Here is an 18,482-nt window from a genome sequence, read left to right on the forward strand (position 1 = left end):
TATGAATCAATGCACATTTTGATGTGTCTGGGATGTTATGTGAATGCATGCATTCCAGCATATTTTCAATTTTCATGGTGTTTAGACCCATGCTTCTGTGTACATGTTACATAATTTTATAATAAATCTATTGTCTGCATTTTCACATATAAATATAGTAAAATAATGAATCCCACATAAGCCATCATTACTACCCCTACTAATGATGGCTGTTTGCACTAAAACAACTCATTGCACATACCAGGTCAACTGTAATGGTCAAATTGCTCTCTCCTGTCACAGGTTATTGTGACCTCTTTCTGCAATCATAACTTCTTATCAGACCACTGAATGGTATTTTGTTTCAGAGTCTGATGTGCTGGACCTCTCAGCTGATCTCATTGTGTTGTGGCTGATATGATGTGATATTTTGCTCTTTTAAAGCACACTGCACTATCCTCTTTGACTTTACCATGGATACCCGATGTCTGTTTTTGCTGCAAGCGATGCTGCTCATGCCCTTTGCTTCAACACATTGTCTATAAATACCTGCCCCCTGGTTAAAGAGCGACTTTTGGACAATATTTACAGGCGGGTTAGATAAAGGATGTTGCATAATTTTAGGGGCAGGACCCAAAGATAGTCTGAGTGATTTTATTTTTTAAAGGTGACAGTGTTGTAGTCGTTTCAAGAGAAGTGCTTCAATATGCCTTGAGCTTTAATGGCACTGAAACCTGTGGTTGCCTGGAAACACTTGATAATATTTTGGGCCTACTACTGGGAATATTTCCAATCTACGCCGCTTTTGAGGTTCGCCTTGTTTATCATATCCAGGAGGACACTATGGTGGGCGGCTTGTTATGTCTTCAACTCTGCAAACCCCCCCCCCCCCCTCGAGGAACATACAAGAAAAGTTTGCTGGAACTCGCACTCTCAACTCCTACTCAGTCCATCAGCTGCAGCCAAACAGAGATCTTCCTCCACTCTCTAAAAATATGTGTTTTCTTTCTTTTTATTTATTTAGCTTTACATTCTTAGAACTGAAAGAGGACTTTTGCTGTCTCCAAATGTTCTAACTGCTGTTATATTCTCTAATTGTACAAAGACAAACATCTCCTCCCACGCTCCCACTGGGACACATTTTGAGGAGAAAAAAACAGCATGGAGGACGCACTGAAATATGAAACCTCACTAGCATAGAAGACATTAATTGGGTCTAATTACCTCAACAGCAGCTAATACAGTACTGTCTGTTTATGTGAATGAATGGCACTACGTGCATGGTCAGGAGTGAAAGGTGGACTGTTAGAAAAGTGTCCTGACCTCTTAATTCAAACTGTGTGAGCAGCAGCTAAAGCTGTAAAAAGAAACAGGCCTACTATTGTTGTCTCCATATCTGTGCGTGTTGGGCAGGCAGCTTTCCTAACAGCTGAGGATAAACATGCTTTTCACAGAGCTCTGTAACACCGAGCAAACAGCATAGATTTAGGGTAAGAATGCAGTGTGTGTGGATGTGGTCCGTGTCTGCTGGGCTGCTTGCTCACTGATAACTGATAAGATTTATCACTCTCTTATTATTTAGGTACTTGATACAAAAACTTTATTTACATTATCTGGTTTGTATTTGGCATCAATTCATGAAGAGAGTCCTGAAAATTTTACATTTTAAAAGTTTGAGTTAAAGCTACAGTGCACACATTTTGTCTCCCCCTACTGGCAGTGAGCATAATGACACAAATGCCTGATTAAAGATGAAAAGATGGGTAATATTTGTCTCTGCCTGTGGAATAAGAGCTACTAAATCAGCATCACAATAAGGGAGCGATCATCAGTTAATTTTGATTATGTAAGCAAGTCAGTCTTGGCGCCCATATACAAAGTATTAAAGGCAAAGAGTGATGTGCTTTCAGTAGTTCCCACTCCCTCATGTTCTACCTCCTCTTATTCTCCCATGCTGACGTCACAAGAGAGACAGACATTACCCCGACAGCTAAAAACAGGTCAAGTGTTGTTCCGTGATGTTGAAATTAATGACTGCAGTCCCAAAAGGGGGGTGGGGGGTATGGAGTGGCTGGGAGGGAGCTGTTACTCAACTCTACTTCTAACCACTCATCTGACTCCCTTCTTTCCTCTTCAGCTCACCCACTCTCACTCTCACAATACGATTGCAACATCATGGAAAAGCAACACTTGATTTTAATTTTGAAATTGTAATGGAGGAGGAGGACAGCTAGTCCTGAAATAGTCTGCATGCGTAGTGTCGGAAGTGCTTGGGTCAAAATCCTGCACGCAAAGATGTGACAGGATTAAAAGTAGCTGTTTTATTGTTTAACGTGACATTAATAAATTGTGTAGAACTATTGTTAGAAAGAGCCTTTTACTTTATTGGATTAGCTTCAATATGCAGGTTTGACTGTTGTTCACTGAAAAAGCAGACCAGTAATAAAGTAATATTTCCAAAATCTGACACTGAATGTGGATATTTTAACAGATTATTTACTAATGAGTGCCGGCCCTTCGTATGAAAGTGCATTGTGGTCTTTTTTCTTGCACAATTTACATCATCAACACAAACACTGATACATTGCACATCCTTAAGGATGAGGGAAGAAGTATTAAAAGAGGTGAAAACGGTCTACATGATGATGTCACTTTAGTCTTCTACTAGGTGTCTAATCAAGGCTAAGTCATATAGCTTCTGACATGAATGCATTCATTGCTACCATCTGAAGAGAGGAATTCCACGTGGCCATCAACAAGTCAGAGGAAGTTCATTAATATTTCGTGAAGCTGAACAACCAGAAACTAAAGTGATGCTTCTAGATGACCACCTCTCTTGTGAGATATGGAACCATTTGCTGCAATAAATGATAACATACTTGCATTCGGTGGAGTGGCGCTTAGAGGGCTCCTCCGGTGAATCCGAGGAGTGGCGCAGGGTTGAGCAGCAGAGGGAAGATAAATGAGACAATTAAACTGAGCTTGATGGCACCTCAGTGACTAATGGCTTTTCCTTCCTGCCTGTCTGAACACAGACAAACACAAGAGTAAGCAGCAGTAAGCAAGAGAAAGTGTGAGTGCTGTGTTGACAGGCACATGCTGTGTATTCTGACAGTTTGTGGCACACTTGTATGGCCTTTAAGTTCTACTCGGTGTTTAATTTTTAGTATTGTGATTCACAAGTAAATATGTCAGTTAAGTAGCATTTAGTTATCAATATAACATGTCAACCTGATGTGTGTGTGGTCGGGGGTAGGGTCTTCCTGCTTTTACTTCCTGTTGTATACACTATTACAGGCCAGCAGTCCACTGGGAGTGGACAGATACAACAGTCATGTGGTAATTAGCTCTGCTCATTAAAGCTGACCCCAGGCTTTGTTCTGCCATCTGGATACACTGTCCTACCTCCTGTCTGTCTGTCTGTCTGTGTGTGTGTGTGTGTGTGTGTGATTGACATAATTTCTCTTTGTACACAGTCCTGGTCACCACCTAGCGTGTTGTTTATTTCTCCCCTCCCTCTTACAGCTACTGATCTGTTCCTTCATAAAACATCATGTGGCAGACACATTGGCAGCTCTCTGTCCTTGGACAACAATAAGCCCTCATCTCTACAAACTGTGAATGTGATTGTGCGTCGTTCATCTGTCTGTTATAACCTCCCACGCTGTGAAAAACACACTGTGAATTGTACTGCAGCATCTTACCTACAGAATGAACACTTCAGCTTCCACTTAGCGAAGGAGAAAATATTCCACTACTGCTCATCACATTCTTGAAATTCATGCAACACAAACTCAGAAGCTCATTGTTTCAGGGTATGCTGTCAGCTGATTTTTAAATTATGTCTTAAAATGTGAAAGCACCATCTGGTGACTTTGCCAAACATGTTTCTAAACTCAGCAATAAGGTGTATTTACAATAGACAAAAACCCTAGTAACACCTACTAACACAAGGTTCTTGTCTTCAGTGGTCACTAAAAAATTATAATCTCCAGCTTAACTGGCATTATCCCATGGAGTTCATGTCGGCCCCTGTTGTATTATCTGCAAGGGTATTTTAAACTATATAAATACTCATTGTTTTTGGAACAACTAAGCAGCCGTAGGTACCGGCAAAGACGTGAAATCAAGGCCTTACGCCTGCCAGTGATCTAGACCTTTTAAAGCCATGTGTCCTCGTGTATAAGAGGATTCCCTGTAAGTTGCTTTTCCCCATCATAAATTGTGGCGAGCAGGAGCATCGGCTAATGGACATGTGCAATGAGTCATATAGCAGTCTGTTCAAAAGAAACTCATCTCTGCCAGATCCTCTGTGATGTATGTCGGTAGTGTGTGTGTGTATGTGTGTGTGTGTGAGAGAGAGAGACAGAGAGTGACACAAAGTAAGATGTACAATGCTGCAGCTTAGCTGAGTGTGTGTGTGTGACAGAGAGATGTGTGTGTGTGTAGACAGAAAACAGTGCAGCAAAGAAAACAGTGTTGTTCAGCATCTCTTCGCACACTGTAATTCAGTGTGTGGCAGCTCAGACTGAACAGACGTCTATTTAAAAAAAAAACACTACTCAGTACTCTCTCATATTATTATGTAATACAATAAAACACCATTGTTATTATTTAGATGTATTCCTAACTAAATGCTTTAAACTGGAAATAAGGTAAGAAAAATGCATTTAAAATTACAGAATATTTACCCTTTTGTTTAAATAAAACTATTGAAGCAACTATTTTTATTTATTTATTTGCAAAAAATATTTGCATGCACAATTCCAGAAGTTGCCACAGCATGCGATAAACATAAAAACCCATATACTTTGCATGACAGCAGAAAAGACAATCACTAATATTCAGTCTGTCAGTTGTAGATCAACTAAATAAAACTACTCTTCATCGATGTGGTAGGCAGTGTAACGTTTATGACCATTAGTCAAGGTATTTAAAATCCCTCTTCTGAAATGCCTTCTGGCATTGTTTACATGGGGTTCAGATGACGAGCCCAACTGAATGCTTTCAAAAATAACCAGGTTTGTGTGTGTGTGTATGTGCGTGTGTGTGAGACTTGCATACTAAAAGGAGGCAAGTCAGTGTCGGTATGACGAACTGTTGCTAAGCAGTGGTGGTTGCTAGGTGGTAGAAGGAGGGGGGGAGGGGAGACAGGTTTGCAGTCAGTGATGGAATCTGAGGGTTTACCTTGGTTTTCAAGTGTGCACGTGTCTGTGAATACTGATATCGCGGTGAGAAGAAAAGCAGTTTTACAGGTTGTTTCAGTGTCTGTTTACACCTTAATACTGATGAAATAGGGTCAATTTTAAAAAAAAAATGCTACGTATATGTCAGATTATAGCAGTTGAATTCAGGTGCAAATCTTTTTTTTAAGATGTAGCAATTTACTAATTGAAAAAGGCAGAACAATATCTGTCGAGCAGTGTCAGTCCCAACAATGGAAGATGACTCATTTATCTTTCATTGCAGTCATAAAGGAAAGCTGCAGAATATCTGGCAGAGGAACAGACAGTGAAACCGAAACCCTCCCTGCTTTCCCCAGGATGATTACGGTATTATAGGCAGCAGGGGGAACCTCTGAGTTTGCTGGCTTCCTTCTGCATGTGGGAAAGACATTTTCTAGTTTTCCCTGCACATTCTAGACAGGTACATTTGCTGATCAGAAGCAACACTGTGAATACCCTTAGCTGGTGCCAGAGTCGGTCTGATCCAGGCAGGAGAAGGAGACGGTGGGGGGGTTCGTGGGGCGAGACACAGGCAGCCATTTGTACTCGAGGTCCTGCGACGGGGGGTCCAAATGCCAGGCGTAGTGCTGTAACAGGTACGTGCACACTTCCTGATGACAAAATACACACACAAAAAAAAAATCTAGTGTGTTTTTAGTATCACTGAATTTACATAAACAAAAGTTACTTAAGAGTGAAGAGCTGTGGGGGTGTAAGTGACAATTTCCCAATTTTACAGCAGAGCAAAAACAAAATGTTAACGTAGAAGGCTCTTGGCAGAGCTGGAGCCTCCGCCAACGCTGAATCAGACTCCAACTTGCAAAGCTACAGCCTCCACAACACTTTACGCCTGTTTGTACGTGGCTTTCCAGGTTTAGAAATAGCAATGCATCACCTTTTAGTAGCCAAGTTTTAATGGAACATTGGGTCTTTTGGAGGCAGCAACAATTACTTTTAAACTCTTAAAATTAAAAACCAATTTTAATGTAGCACAGGCCTATTCACTACCTATTACATACTAAGAACACTTGGAGATCTATGACTGGGAACGTCATAGCCAGCATTCCTCATTGGCAATATCCTCCAGTCGCTGTGCTAACCAATCACATCCACCAACACGCACATACACATTTTTCCCTGCCTCCCTCCGCTTTATGAATGAAGATTTTCCCTGGTGGAGGGGGAGGAGCAGAATGAATGAATGAACGGGGAAAGACGGAGGGAGGATGGAAGCGAGCGAATGCAGGGAGGATGAGGAGAGTGGGGGTGGAGAGGAAAGAGGGCAGGGGGAAGGATGAAGAGAGGCGATGAGTCACACCTCTGACCTAGATCCCCGCGGTCTACTTTTTACTCTGGTCATGTACTCCTCTGCATGTGTGGTGGCATGTGCAAATGGTCGGCCTGCATAAAGCCAGTCAAATGCACCAGTCACAGTGACGGTTAGGCTCAACGCATGCTTCACAGCAAGCAACTCAAAATTAATACCTAAATTTAAAGACAGCATTGCATAATTGAGATACGGCATGTTATTATTTTTCAATACTAGTTTTATACACGTATACATACATTTTCATAATGAGAGCCCTCATAAGTTTAAATGAGGGCACCTTGTTGCTAAGGATGACATCATCTTTCCTAATCAAATCACTTAACTGCAATAACAGGGTGGCAATCTGTGTTAATGTACTATAATATTCAATAGAAAAAAATAGAAAAAACAATAGAAAAAAAATTGCATGTATGTTGTTCTGTTTCATCAAGGTAGCATCAACGCTTCTTTATACTGTTACAATACAATGACAAAGTTAAGCTGAATATTATCATTATGCATGAGCAGCTCTATGCTGTGGAGCTAATTTACAGCTGGCTGACTAATGAAAACAGCCTCACATCACCATCATGGCAAGCTGTTCACTGACTGGCAATGAGTAATGAGTTAATGAATAATACAGGAACATATTCATGTATGTATGTATGTATATCCATCCCAAGGACTGCGTGTGTGTGTTATTTGTGTTGAATTATCCATCACTGTTGCCATCTGGAAAGCTTGTGGTAACACCCCCATGTGTGTTTCGGTCTGTGCTCCTAAATAATCTGGGGAAAAAACATATAGATGGTGTCTTGGTGACTGTAATCTGCCAGCGTAGGTTAAATAACGTACTTTGAGCTTGTTGGGTAGAAACAGTCTGACACAACGGATGTGGACTGCTGAGATAAGCCTCTCATTGGCTGACTAGTGCAATCTGCTTTCTTCCTTCTGCTCTCTCATCTGGCCTTTACTGCTTATTCATTGAGAAAAAGCAGCAATAAGCAGCTGACCTGGTGCAACATGTGCCTGCTGGCTCCAAATAAAACAACTTTTTTTAAATTTTAAATATACAGTTATTTTATTTTTTATGTGTTCTAAAGGTAGGGTAGGAGATTTTATTCTGATGCACTTTTTGTTAAATTAGTGTAACTCTTCACAATCCGATTAGTTCGGTAGTTTCGCTTTAAAACGAAGAATATTAATCATCTGTGGAAGCTATAAAACGCAAAAAAACATCAGCCAATCCTACGAGGCGCACCTGCGCGTATAGTTGGCTGCTCTCCTCCTGCTCTGCGCGCATCAGAGAGGTACGTGCATGATGGCCGAAGTCACAGACTGGTTGGGAGGCGTGGATTCGGGGTGAACCGGAGAGAACTGGGCGTGTGTTTACTTTCAAAATCTGTCTGACTCTCACTTTTTCAAAATCTCCTACCCTACCTTTAAAATCAGTTCAAATCAAAACATTACTTTATTCTAAATGTTAATTCTAGATAGAGGATATCATCTGTGAAACACACTTGTGTAGATTTCCAGTTTAAATCTTGGGATTCTCTTCACACAGTAATTGCTGTCATGTTGGCGTCGCCCCCTTGACACTCTATTGTCAAGGCGCCCAGCATGCAGACCTGTTTCCGGAGAAAATGCTCCCACATGGGAAATAAATGCCTCCTTCCTGTTGTCACACCTGTAACACACCTGTTCTGGCTGTGTGTGTGCGTGTTATGTAGACAATTGTGGCTATGGTGAATGCCGCCATGGGGATTGGGAGGCGGGTAAAATGGGACAGCGAGTGCCCAGTTCTTTCCCTCTAGTTTAGCCAATAAACAAACACACACACACACTCGGCCAAGCATTTCATCATTCCCTTGAGTTGTGCTCTATTTACTGAATGTCTCTATTTTTTTCGTTGTGGGGAGGGTTAGATGCACCGAGCCCCGGCTGCCAGGCACAGCTGGCTCACTCTGAGAACACCAGTGCACTTCAGAGAATGGTCATTAACCTGATCTGCTAATTAAGCTCTGCTCACTCTCTAATAAACATATTACATTTCCTGCATCCTATGACAATAAAAGAATTCCTGGTAGAATACCCAGTTACACTTTATTTTCAAAAATAATAAAAAATAGAGTTGCCCAAATCCAAGACTCCCTTTTCAGCCCTATTGACCAACTCACTTGTTTTGGTTGTAGCCCACCAGGTCAACCCAATACCCAGGAGCCACCGCCCTGTTTGCCTTGGGAAATCAGACATTTTATCCTGACAACAGGAGATCACCAGACCTCATGGGTCCTTGTGCCTTAACAAGGCCATGAGGGCAGGGGATCCCCAAGGAGGAGCTGGAGGAAGCTGCTGGAAACAGGGAGACCTGCGTATCTCTGCTACCCCCTCAGTTAGTTGGCTGATAGCTGCTTTGGTTCACACTAAGATAATATCCAATCTAAATACCTCTATTTCTCACCGCTGATCTTCTAAATTTAGACCATATTTGACATTCATATCAGCTGAATCCACTGTTCTATCCCTGTAGGACAAACAGGAGCATCAACAGCAGATTTCTCTCCACAAGTGAATAAGAAGTTCTTAATATTAAATGCATAGCTGAGGTTGCTAAACCAAAAATATCTCAATACATCATAAAATGCATTTTTTTGTAAGACATAAAAAAACAACCTTCATGAAACTATCTTCGCTTAAACAAATGAGAAATGGTAATGATTTAAGTGTGTGTGTGTGTGTGTGTGTAGGGGTGAGTAAAGTCACCTTGAGGAAGACATTGGTAAGTTTAGCCCCGATGCAGCTCCTGGGCCCGCTGCCAAAGGAACACAGGAAGTGCTCCTGCCCTGCATTCCTGTGCATGTAAGAACGCACAGTTACATAAATGTTACATGTGTCGAAGAAATCACAGATGCACAAATCAATATTCTGACACAGACCATAAAATCTGTTGGGAGTTTTTTTTTTGAGGATTTTCTAGAACCAACGTGCCTGTATTCAGATGTGACATCATATGATGAAGACATGTGATCAAATCAGGCACTGTGGGCACAGTGTGGTATGTAAGTACTTTTTTTAAGCATGTAAGCATTTTTTACATGAGTTACAGCCCAAAATGTGATGTCTCAGTGACCTTTGACCCCCCCAGATTATTTAAACAATTCCATGTGTATTTTCCAGATCCCCTCTGAATCTTCCTCATATACTGTATATGACTGATCTTCACTCCAAGCTGGCTGCTGATTGAGAGACATGACACAACAGCATTTATTGTTCAATGATGCTTTTGACAATCAAAACTTCTCAAGATACTTTTTAGGTTTAAAATTAAAGACTACAAAACATAAAATTAAAAAGACCAGAGAAGAAGGCACCAAAACATTCTGACAGCCCGTCTCCCAGACTCCATCGCTGTCATGTGTATGTCTATCTATGTAACTTTCCAGTATAACACTCTAAAAATACACTTAAAATAAATGGATGCTGGTCATTTCCAGCTGTCAGGCAATAGCCTGCTGATGCAGACCATCTCATGTCTAATGCATCCTGTCTTCCTGAAACCTGAGCTCTGATTAAAGGCAAACAGGAAGCATTAGTGGTGTGTATCGTCTGGGTCCAGTGTGTCACACTCTGTGTGTGTGTGTGTGTATATTATTAGTGTTCTCACTAACATCTGTCTAATTATTTAATGTTCTTTTAGGTCCATCCTGAAACTCTAAGATGTGAAGTGAACAATGTAACACTGAGACGGGTAGTGAGAGAGGAAGCAGCAAAAAATATGCTGAGTGGATGGGAAGTGAATCAGAGAAGTATCATCTAGTCTACTGTGTAATTAATTTTTCTGCAATAAAGTATAATGAGAGAGCAGTTTGAAGCTTTGTGATGGAGCTCTGAGACCCAGGGGACACTTATATCATCATATTAGTTTGCATAGTGGATTTTGCTTTTTACTGAAGGATGAAAAATAGCTTTTAAACACTCAGACATCTTTTATTTCTGTCTGCATGTTGGTGAATGTGGAGTTCATTTGCAGAGAGAGTGTTGCAATGCTAGTGACCTAGAACATCAACAGAAATATATGTCTAACAGGGGACATAAAATATAACATAGTTTCATAGTAGGTGTGGGTTCATTGGTTGAGATATAATAACCTACCTTGTTAGGTTTAGAAAGCTGCTCACTTTCTCTTCTTCACTGCATTTGTATGCTGAGTGGTAGGATTTCTAAGAAATTAATTCCAACTTCAGAGGAAAACAGATGTTTGTCAGTACTTCTGTAAGAAGGAAAGTCCCTGTTGTCAGATTTATCTGAAACTAGCCACACAATTAGTCTCACTAGCTAAGATTGCGATCTGTGCTCGGTAGCATTTCCGCATGCTATGCATGTATCCAGGGCCGGAGTCTGTGTGGGCGTATGGCTGATAGGACACTAACTTGCCAGCTCCACTATTTGCTTCCAACTGGAAAAGCACACACAATCACACACAAAAACACACACACACACAATAGCGGGATGCTAACACCAGATGATATACCTCAGCTATCGCACAAAAAATACCGTACACAAAAAACAGATGAAACTGTGGTGACTGTAGGTGGGCTTGTTATATAACAGGACTGCAGTCATTAAATTAAACAGCCAGGTGGTAAGAAGAGCAGCCAGGCAGACAGAAAAGCAGGAAGACTGACAGATGGAGAGGTAAGGTAGGAGGAAGGAGAAACAGATCGGGTGATAGAAAGATATTTATAGGCAGACATTTATTATATAATTCAATAAATTGATTCAATGCATGGTCGCCTCAGCTTTAGCAACAGATTGTAGAACATCAACTCTAGTTTTGGTCTTTAATGGACAAATATTAACAGCAAAAGAAATCTTGAATTTCATTAGTGTCTCCTCAAACACACAAGAGTCCTCGCTGGCTTTGAACTTAGACGACACTGAGATATGAAGAAACTTTTCATCACCTACATTTTTTTTTCCTCTTGTCTCCAGGAAAGTCATCTCTGACTCATTCCATAACCCCAATATCTCACACACACACACGCAGAGGAATCACACAGGGAATCCCCATTGGTAAAAACAGGTGTGAGGTGGCCAGTTACCATGGCAGCAGCTACCTGTCTATTCATTCATAGATTTCTTTTCTTTTCTCAACTCAACATTCAGTAGCCATTACACATACAGACATCAGTGCATTCAATATGTAGAAAAACGATTGCGTCAGAACCTTCACTATGTCGCGATGTCTGTACATAAAATGATTTATAAGAAGTGGTATGCTCAGATAAATCCTCACATTTGAACTCTTTCATTTGGACCATTAATAAACATTTGTTTTACAGTCATTTGTTTTAACTAGTTTTCCTCCATTTTCTTCTCTAAAACACACATCTGATCCAATAAAAGATTTCATTTTAGAGGAATCACCCACTTTCTGCTGCATCTGTGTCTGACTCATTTTTCCTCTATCCTTCTCCTGAGGGGGTCATGGCAGAAATAACAGCCTCTCCCCCATCCTGCACTCACACATGCTTGCAGGGAATCCCTATTGGTAAAGACGGTGACAGGTGACCCGTTTCCATGGCAGCAGCTACCTACATACATACATTCATAGATTCTGCTCCCTCAATCTGTTCTGTCGGCTGAGTGAACAGGCATGAATGAGAATAAACAGGTGAATGAAGGAGGTGGGTAACTAGAAGAAGGGTTGACTGAGAGAATGAATGAATGAATGAAGGAATGAATGAATGAATGAGCCAGATCAGGTTTCATTTTACCAGAGCAGGCAGTAGACAGAGAGTCTTTGTGCATCTCTTTTGGGGCATTTTTTTTCCTCCTGTCTGAGCTGTATGATAAATATATCCAAGATGCAGTGAGATTTGTGTGTTTAGGAGCTGTTAATTTATCTGCATTGGTTGCTATGGTAACGATGTAGGGATATGTATTTACAGAGCTGCAAGCGGATGTTTTTTTTTTTTTTTCAATATTTTACCACAATATGGAAGACCCGATCAGAAAATAAGTTTAAACCATCATCCTGCTTCAGTGTGGTTTTACATAGTCTTTATTTTTCTCCTGTATTTGACTAGAAAGGCCTCACCTTCCACTCCATCTCTCTGGCAGGAAGCTGTCAGGCTGCTGGAACACCTCAGGGTCACGATGGACCGAGTGGCTGATATAGATGACGCCATAATCTTTAGGCACATGAAACCCAGCGAGCGGAGAGTCCTGAACAAGCAAAGGAACACATCACATTATCACAATGGAAATAAGATGCAATTATTACCCTTTTCTGCACCTGTTCAATCACACATAGAACAGTTCCTCTCAATACCCAAGTTAGTGTAACATCATCCCTAAAGTCTTAGTCCAGCTCCAACAAAACAAGCCCTCTCTTTCATAGTTCACTTCAGAGAGGGGATATTATTTCTGGGCTGCAAAGAAAGACAATAAGTTTAAATCATATATAAACTTCTATTGGAGCATCGATCTGAGTGAACGCAGAGTGCAGTGTTGAAATATCCTGTGCAATCTGGGCGTTTCATTAGTGCTGAAAAGTATGCAGACAAGAGTCATCGAGGCAATTCCTTGGAAAACATTTCCTGACACAGAACACCTACGTAACAGGAAGTTCCAGACTTTAAATCAGATCTGTGCGTGGTGACACCGCACACCACCTGCATGGAAAGAGAGCTGGAACCACGGAAATGACACAACACACCTCCACATAACCCTTTAAAGCAAAAATAATGAGGCAGACGTTTAACCCTGTAAGACGACTCTAACTCCCTTTTAAACAAAATATTCTGAGCTTCTTTTTCCTCTAAGCTTCTGGTGAAAAGAGCCACCTTGGGGCAAAAATAGACCACTAGACCCATTGTTGCCCTTTCTGTTCACCTTTTCACTACATCCATTAGTAGCTGCGGCTCTAATGGACTGCCACAGAACATGATCACCGTTTCTCTCTCTCCTCTGCACTCTGTCATTTTTCTCTTGGTGGAGTGGAAAATCTTTTACAAATCTTGTCTTTCACCCCATTCTCACTGAAAGATGCTTTTGCTGACTTTGTTCTCTCTCTCGCTCACAAACCAAACCATTCAGTTTGCTGAAGCTACTGCATATCTTAGTTCCACCTGATGGAGATTATACTTTTTCCACCTGATTGTGAATACTAATAATCTCCTGCACACCTTCCCTCACACACACACACAGCTCCTGAGAGCAGACACTCAGTAAGTCAGGCTTTATTAGCGTCTGACTTTACTAGTCAGGCTAGAGCAGAGGCAATATGTCACTAATTAACTGTGGGTTGCCTTCAAAGAGCCACTGAACTGGAGTAAATAATTTGATGTCTAGTTGAGTATTCTAGTAAACACCAAATCGTGCTTGTTGTTTGAGGCCACAGGCTCTGTGGAGTTCTTTTAAAATGTTGTGACACAGTGTCAAAAACTTTCCACTCTCCCTCATGGCACACATCAACCTCGCCAAAAAACACTCCCTTCCTTCCGGTGGAACGGAGGCGATCAATCAGAGAGAGATCAATGCTTCTGATTGGGCAGTTGCATAACCCCGTTTGATGAGGTCATAGTGATCATAGATAGTTGTAGGGGTGAAAGGCGGATGCTCTGTGTGCACCCGTCCTTCAGAGCCGGACAATCAGGAGATTGGACTCTGAGTAAATACGGGATTCTATTGGCTGTTGCTGCTGATGTCAAATCAGAAGTCAATGCACTCATTTTGATGAATGAAACTATGCGTTGTAGTGTATACAGTACAGGATGTAAGATGTATTGATTACATTTCACTAGACTTTTTTGACTGCCTGCTCACAAAAGCAACCGAATCAACTCACATGTTGTTCAAATGCTTCTAAAAAATACAATGAGAAGAAAACGCCTCTAGCAGTCTAAAGATAAACTGAACATTGTGAGCTTGAACTTTGTATTTATCCTTCGTATTTATTTGACCTTTGTATTAACTTCTACAATGAGTTCCATGTTACCATGTTCAGCTGCAGTAATCTGTCGCCATCTAGAGGACAGGAGGCAACTTAAAACATTGAACAAAATCACGTTTACATGTAACAACCACTACAAATCTTTCAAATGGATAAACATGGAGACAATTCCGGTCATTTTAAAATACAAATGTTGTTGGAAATAACACATTGTCACATCTCAGAGTAAAATAGCCTATTAAACATATTCAGAGACACATACATGTAACTAGTTTGTAGTCGATCAGTCCTACCTGATCAGCTATTCTCCGTCCACCAATGAATGGCGGCCATAGTCTCTGCACCTCCAGCAGAACTCTGTCCAGGTAATCAGGGTCTTCTAACGCTTGATGACGGATTTCTGCCTGAAACATGGAGAAAAATGTGTATTTTGTACTTATGTAGTTATGTAGTCTCTTTTTGCGTACCCCTTCATTTCCACTGAGTCCCACTGTGAAGGAGGTGAGCAACGATGCCAGCGCTTTGGGGATGAGCGCTGAGATGAACAGCAGGAGGTGCTGGGCGGCAGCACTGGAGTCAGGCAGCGGCAAAGACCGGAGAGAGCCGACAAAGCTAGAAATGAAAGACATAATGAGATGATCATAATAATGTGCAGCAGATTTTTAGTAATTAATCACATGGTAGCCATAAACAAAGGAGGACAAAACAGAGAAAGAATCCAAGTGACTAAACAAGGGAACAAGAAAAACAACGTGGTGGTTCCGTCTCTATCAGTACAAAATGGTAGAGTGTGGCTGAGTTGTAAAACACACCCATGTGTTTCATTCTCCAGCTTGTTTTTGATGATGTCCATCAGTTTGTCTCTGGCTTCCAGAGCAGTGGAGAAACCTGACGACCACAGAGGAACCTTCAGGTTTACTGGAGCAGAGATCAGACCTGCAGGTGTCCGACAAACACACACACAAACAGGAAGTGGGAGATTGAGCAATGCTGTATTGCACATAACTTACTTCAAGTCTGCAAGAATGTGCTATCACACCAATGTGGTGTCAGTCTAACTGATGGTGTGCGTTTGTGCTACCATGCCAGTGCAGAGTGCAAAGCTGGCTGATTTCCTGGAGAAGTTCAGGCTGCTCCTCTGCTCGTACGTTCAGAAAAAGGCCTAAGACCAACTCCGTCCCCAGGCCTTTAAAAGCCGAGTACACACACTCTGGCTGGCCGCTACAAACACAAACACACATTGATTAACATCCTATATCATCTTTAATACAGCACCACATGTGGTGTAAATACTGTGAGCGTTACCTGCGAGTCAGCTCCGTCAGGCAGCGTTCACATACGCTGCAGAGAAACACACATGCACAGACATGAAGTTTCCATGGAACAAACACAAATCTCAGTCACACAGTCTTTGTTACCCAGAGATGTAATCTCTTGTTGATTCTAAACAAGGTCCTGTAAACAGGCTGCTGAGAGACAGACGGAGAAGACACGCCTCCTCACCTAAAAACACACAAACATAACTTATTGAAAATCAAAATATAACTGATTATATATGAGCAGTGAGGGTCATATCAGAAGCTGTGCATGTTTACCATTTGTTGTAACAATGGTGTCACCGTACATGTTTGTCATCAGATCAGTTGGATCCTTCACAAACACATTGGACTTCTCTGGAACACACAATTACTTAATTACACACAGTTTTACACACGATCCAAGTGTTGCTTTGAGTTGTCCTTGCAGGTGTGTGTGCTGAAAACAAAACTGGAGGTAGACAATGAATCAATATTCGACATGTAATCAAACTTGGAGATATGCGCACATTAATGGGAGCTGTGGTCCCACAGTTAAACCAGTAACCCCCCCCCCCTCAAAGCCCCATCACGAGTTTTTCCCCATGAGAGATCAGACACATCACGGGCTGCATAATTACCACATTTGAGAAATATATTAATTTCCTTATTATTGCAAACCTTGAATTACCAGTCACTATACAAATACAATTATTTTAAAGCTTTACTGCATAAAGTTCCAATAACTCACTAAGCTGCCAAATATAACTGATATTAATTAGTGATTGTCAAAGGAAATTAAATACAAACATTTAGACACACACACACACACACAGACCCCTGAATTGCTGCACAAACAACCTACCACACAGCAGCTCTCTCATCCCCTTCACGGAGCAGATGAAGGCGGTTGGTCTGTTCAGCAGGCGGCTCAGGAACACTCTGCTTCGATGTTTTTCGATTCTCCGCCGGCAGAAACTTACCGGATCCCGGTAGAACTCCAGGGACTTATCCCCGAGCACCGACACACCTGCATTTCCTGGTAGTTTGGCGGACATTCAGGGCAGAGTACGCACTAACGCGTGCGTATTGTTTTGTTTGCGTGCAAAGTACACTTTTTGCGCAAAGAGTGAGTCTAACTTTAATAAAGTTTGGGTCCAGGTTCAGACTAACTCCTGCTGTCCTCGCCTGTTAATCCCTTTACTCCGTGTGACACAGCACCTGCACCACATTCATGCTGTCTCTATACTGTCACTGCTTTGTCTGAGGGAACCCAAAGTATCCGACTGCCCCGGAGAGTGATGCGTTCAACGGCGTCCGTACATTACGCCTAACAGATTAATTACTGCCTATTAGGCCTACATCTAGCACTGTTGGTCCACAACATGAAACCGGTCTACGTATTGCCATTAGATTAAATGTGCACGTCTTTTCTGTTAGCGCCACCATGAGGCTGATATTTGTAGTTTTGCACCCAAACTTTGTTCCAAGTGGATTCTTAAATCACTGCGGGAGTAAAATTAATTAATTCTCTTAAGAATATTCAATTAATTAATTAAATTAATTATATTAATAAATGCGTTTTGTTTTCGGTTATATGATTAATAAGATGGTCAAAACTTAAAAAATAGCAATGTAATGAAGTAATATGTAATTACAAGAAATGGCCAAAAGATGGGGGCAACGATCACCCACAGCTCTCTCTCTCTCTCTCTCTCTGCCTCTTTCCCTGCCTCTCTCTCTCTCTCTCTCTCTCTCTCTCCCTCTCTCTCTCTCGCACGAGGTGGGCTGTCACCCAGTGTCAGTCATCTGTAGCTCGTGCGGACCATACTCTCTGGGCACGCGGCAGGTTTTTCCTTTCAGGAATACAAGGAGCCGAGAACGCGCACTGGGTCGTTCTGATCCGAGGGAAGGAGGCAAGGAGCCCGACACAGGTGAGCCTGTTACACGTTAAAGTTTGACAGATAAAAACGAAAGAAATATGTTTATAATAGTGATTTCATTCTTTCTTTTACTTTTGAATTAGAGAAGGGAAGTTCATGCAGACTTGCTCAGTAATAGTAATATTATAATAGTAATATTTGTTTGAGTGTTTGAGCCTCTCTCCATCCTTAGAGTGAAAAGCCATTCATTTGCTCTAAGTATCGATGTAATTATCATCAGTCATGCCTTAGGCCTAATTGCTACTATTTGCCATGTCATTAAGTGTCCTTCACTTGCTGGGTTGTAAAATGAATTTTATAAAGATAAATGATGATGATTGTTTTGTGTAATTGATATGCACCATGAGAAGTAACTGTGTTACAGGCGGAGAATTTAGACATGAAACCTGGCCCCGGATTAGGTGCTTAAACTTTAGTTGAACTTCCTTTGGTTACAGTCTGAAGGCTTGTTTTATGACAGGACTTCTACTGTGTCATTTAGGTTGGAGGTGTGTCGCCCTGGGTGTATGGATGATGGGTAAACACACAGTAGATGTGCGTAAGAGATGAAGGAGGAAGAGAGAGTCTGTGCAGTCATTCTTGGATTTTTGTGTTTTGGCTTTTGCTGTGATGTCCTTCAGAAAGATTACTGAGACTTTCACAGCAACCTCACAAGAAAAAAAATCACTAAACATTTGCTGGCTGTCAGAACACATGAAAAGGTCTGCTGTTGTTCCATTATCGAGTACATGGTGAACTGATTACTGGCATTCTCCTTTTGTTATTATAATACAG

At 41.4% G+C, this 18,482-nt stretch overlaps 2 protein-coding genes across 4 annotated transcripts in view; one reads left to right on the forward strand and one right to left on the reverse strand.

Moving 5' to 3' along the window:
- Positions 1-2,817: 2,817 nt before the first annotated feature.
- Positions 2,818-17,099, reverse strand: LOC114444108 (putative cytochrome P450 120). 3 transcript variants are annotated; one of them, XM_028418511.1, is made up of 12 exons: positions 16,631-17,087; positions 16,066-16,143; positions 15,889-15,973; positions 15,776-15,811; positions 15,552-15,691; positions 15,283-15,406; positions 14,938-15,082; positions 14,764-14,874; positions 12,614-12,741; positions 9,277-9,364; positions 5,661-5,815; positions 2,818-3,004 (listed from the first exon to the last, which is right to left on the reverse strand). In XM_028418511.1, exons 1-11 carry the CDS (start codon positions 16,821-16,823, stop codon positions 5,663-5,665), a joined length of 1,281 nt encoding a protein of 426 aa, XP_028274312.1. In that variant the 5' UTR covers positions 16,824-17,087; the 3' UTR covers positions 2,818-3,004; positions 5,661-5,662. The 3 variants fall into 3 exon arrangements, with proteins under 3 accessions (XP_028274312.1, XP_028274313.1, XP_028274311.1); XM_028418512.1 differs by lacking the exon at positions 2,818-3,004 and having other exon boundaries at positions 4,758-5,791; positions 16,631-17,099; XM_028418510.1 differs by lacking the exon at positions 2,818-3,004 and having other exon boundaries at positions 4,758-5,815; positions 16,631-17,086.
- A 469-nt stretch (positions 17,100-17,568) lies between these two features.
- LOC114443773 (5-hydroxytryptamine receptor 4) overlaps positions 17,569-18,482 on the forward strand; it is a 30,175-nt gene continuing 29,261 nt past the window's right edge. The window contains exon 1 of the mRNA XM_028418082.1: positions 17,569-17,699. The gene's annotated coding sequence lies outside the window, so the exon portion shown is untranslated. The remainder of the gene's footprint in view (positions 17,700-18,482) is intronic.

This window comes from Parambassis ranga, chromosome 12, assembly GCF_900634625.1.
Source record: "Parambassis ranga chromosome 12, fParRan2.1, whole genome shotgun sequence".
In the NCBI taxonomy this organism is placed as follows: domain Eukaryota; kingdom Metazoa; phylum Chordata; class Actinopteri; family Ambassidae; genus Parambassis; species Parambassis ranga.

Excerpts from the sequence above, each read along its gene's own strand:
- LOC114444108 (XM_028418511.1), bottom strand. The coding sequence starts at position 16,823 with ATGTCCGCCAAACTACCAGGAAATGCAGGTGTGTCGGTGCTCGGGGAT. Across the intron at positions 15,812-15,888 it reads ACAAGAGATTACATCTCTGG|CGTATGTGAACGCTGCCTGA; the intron begins GTAACAAAGACT and ends GTTTCTCTGCAG. Across the intron at positions 9,365-12,613 it reads CCAGAGAGATGGAGTGGAAG|GAATGCAGGGCAGGAGCACT; the intron begins GTGAGGCCTTTC and ends TTACATGCACAG.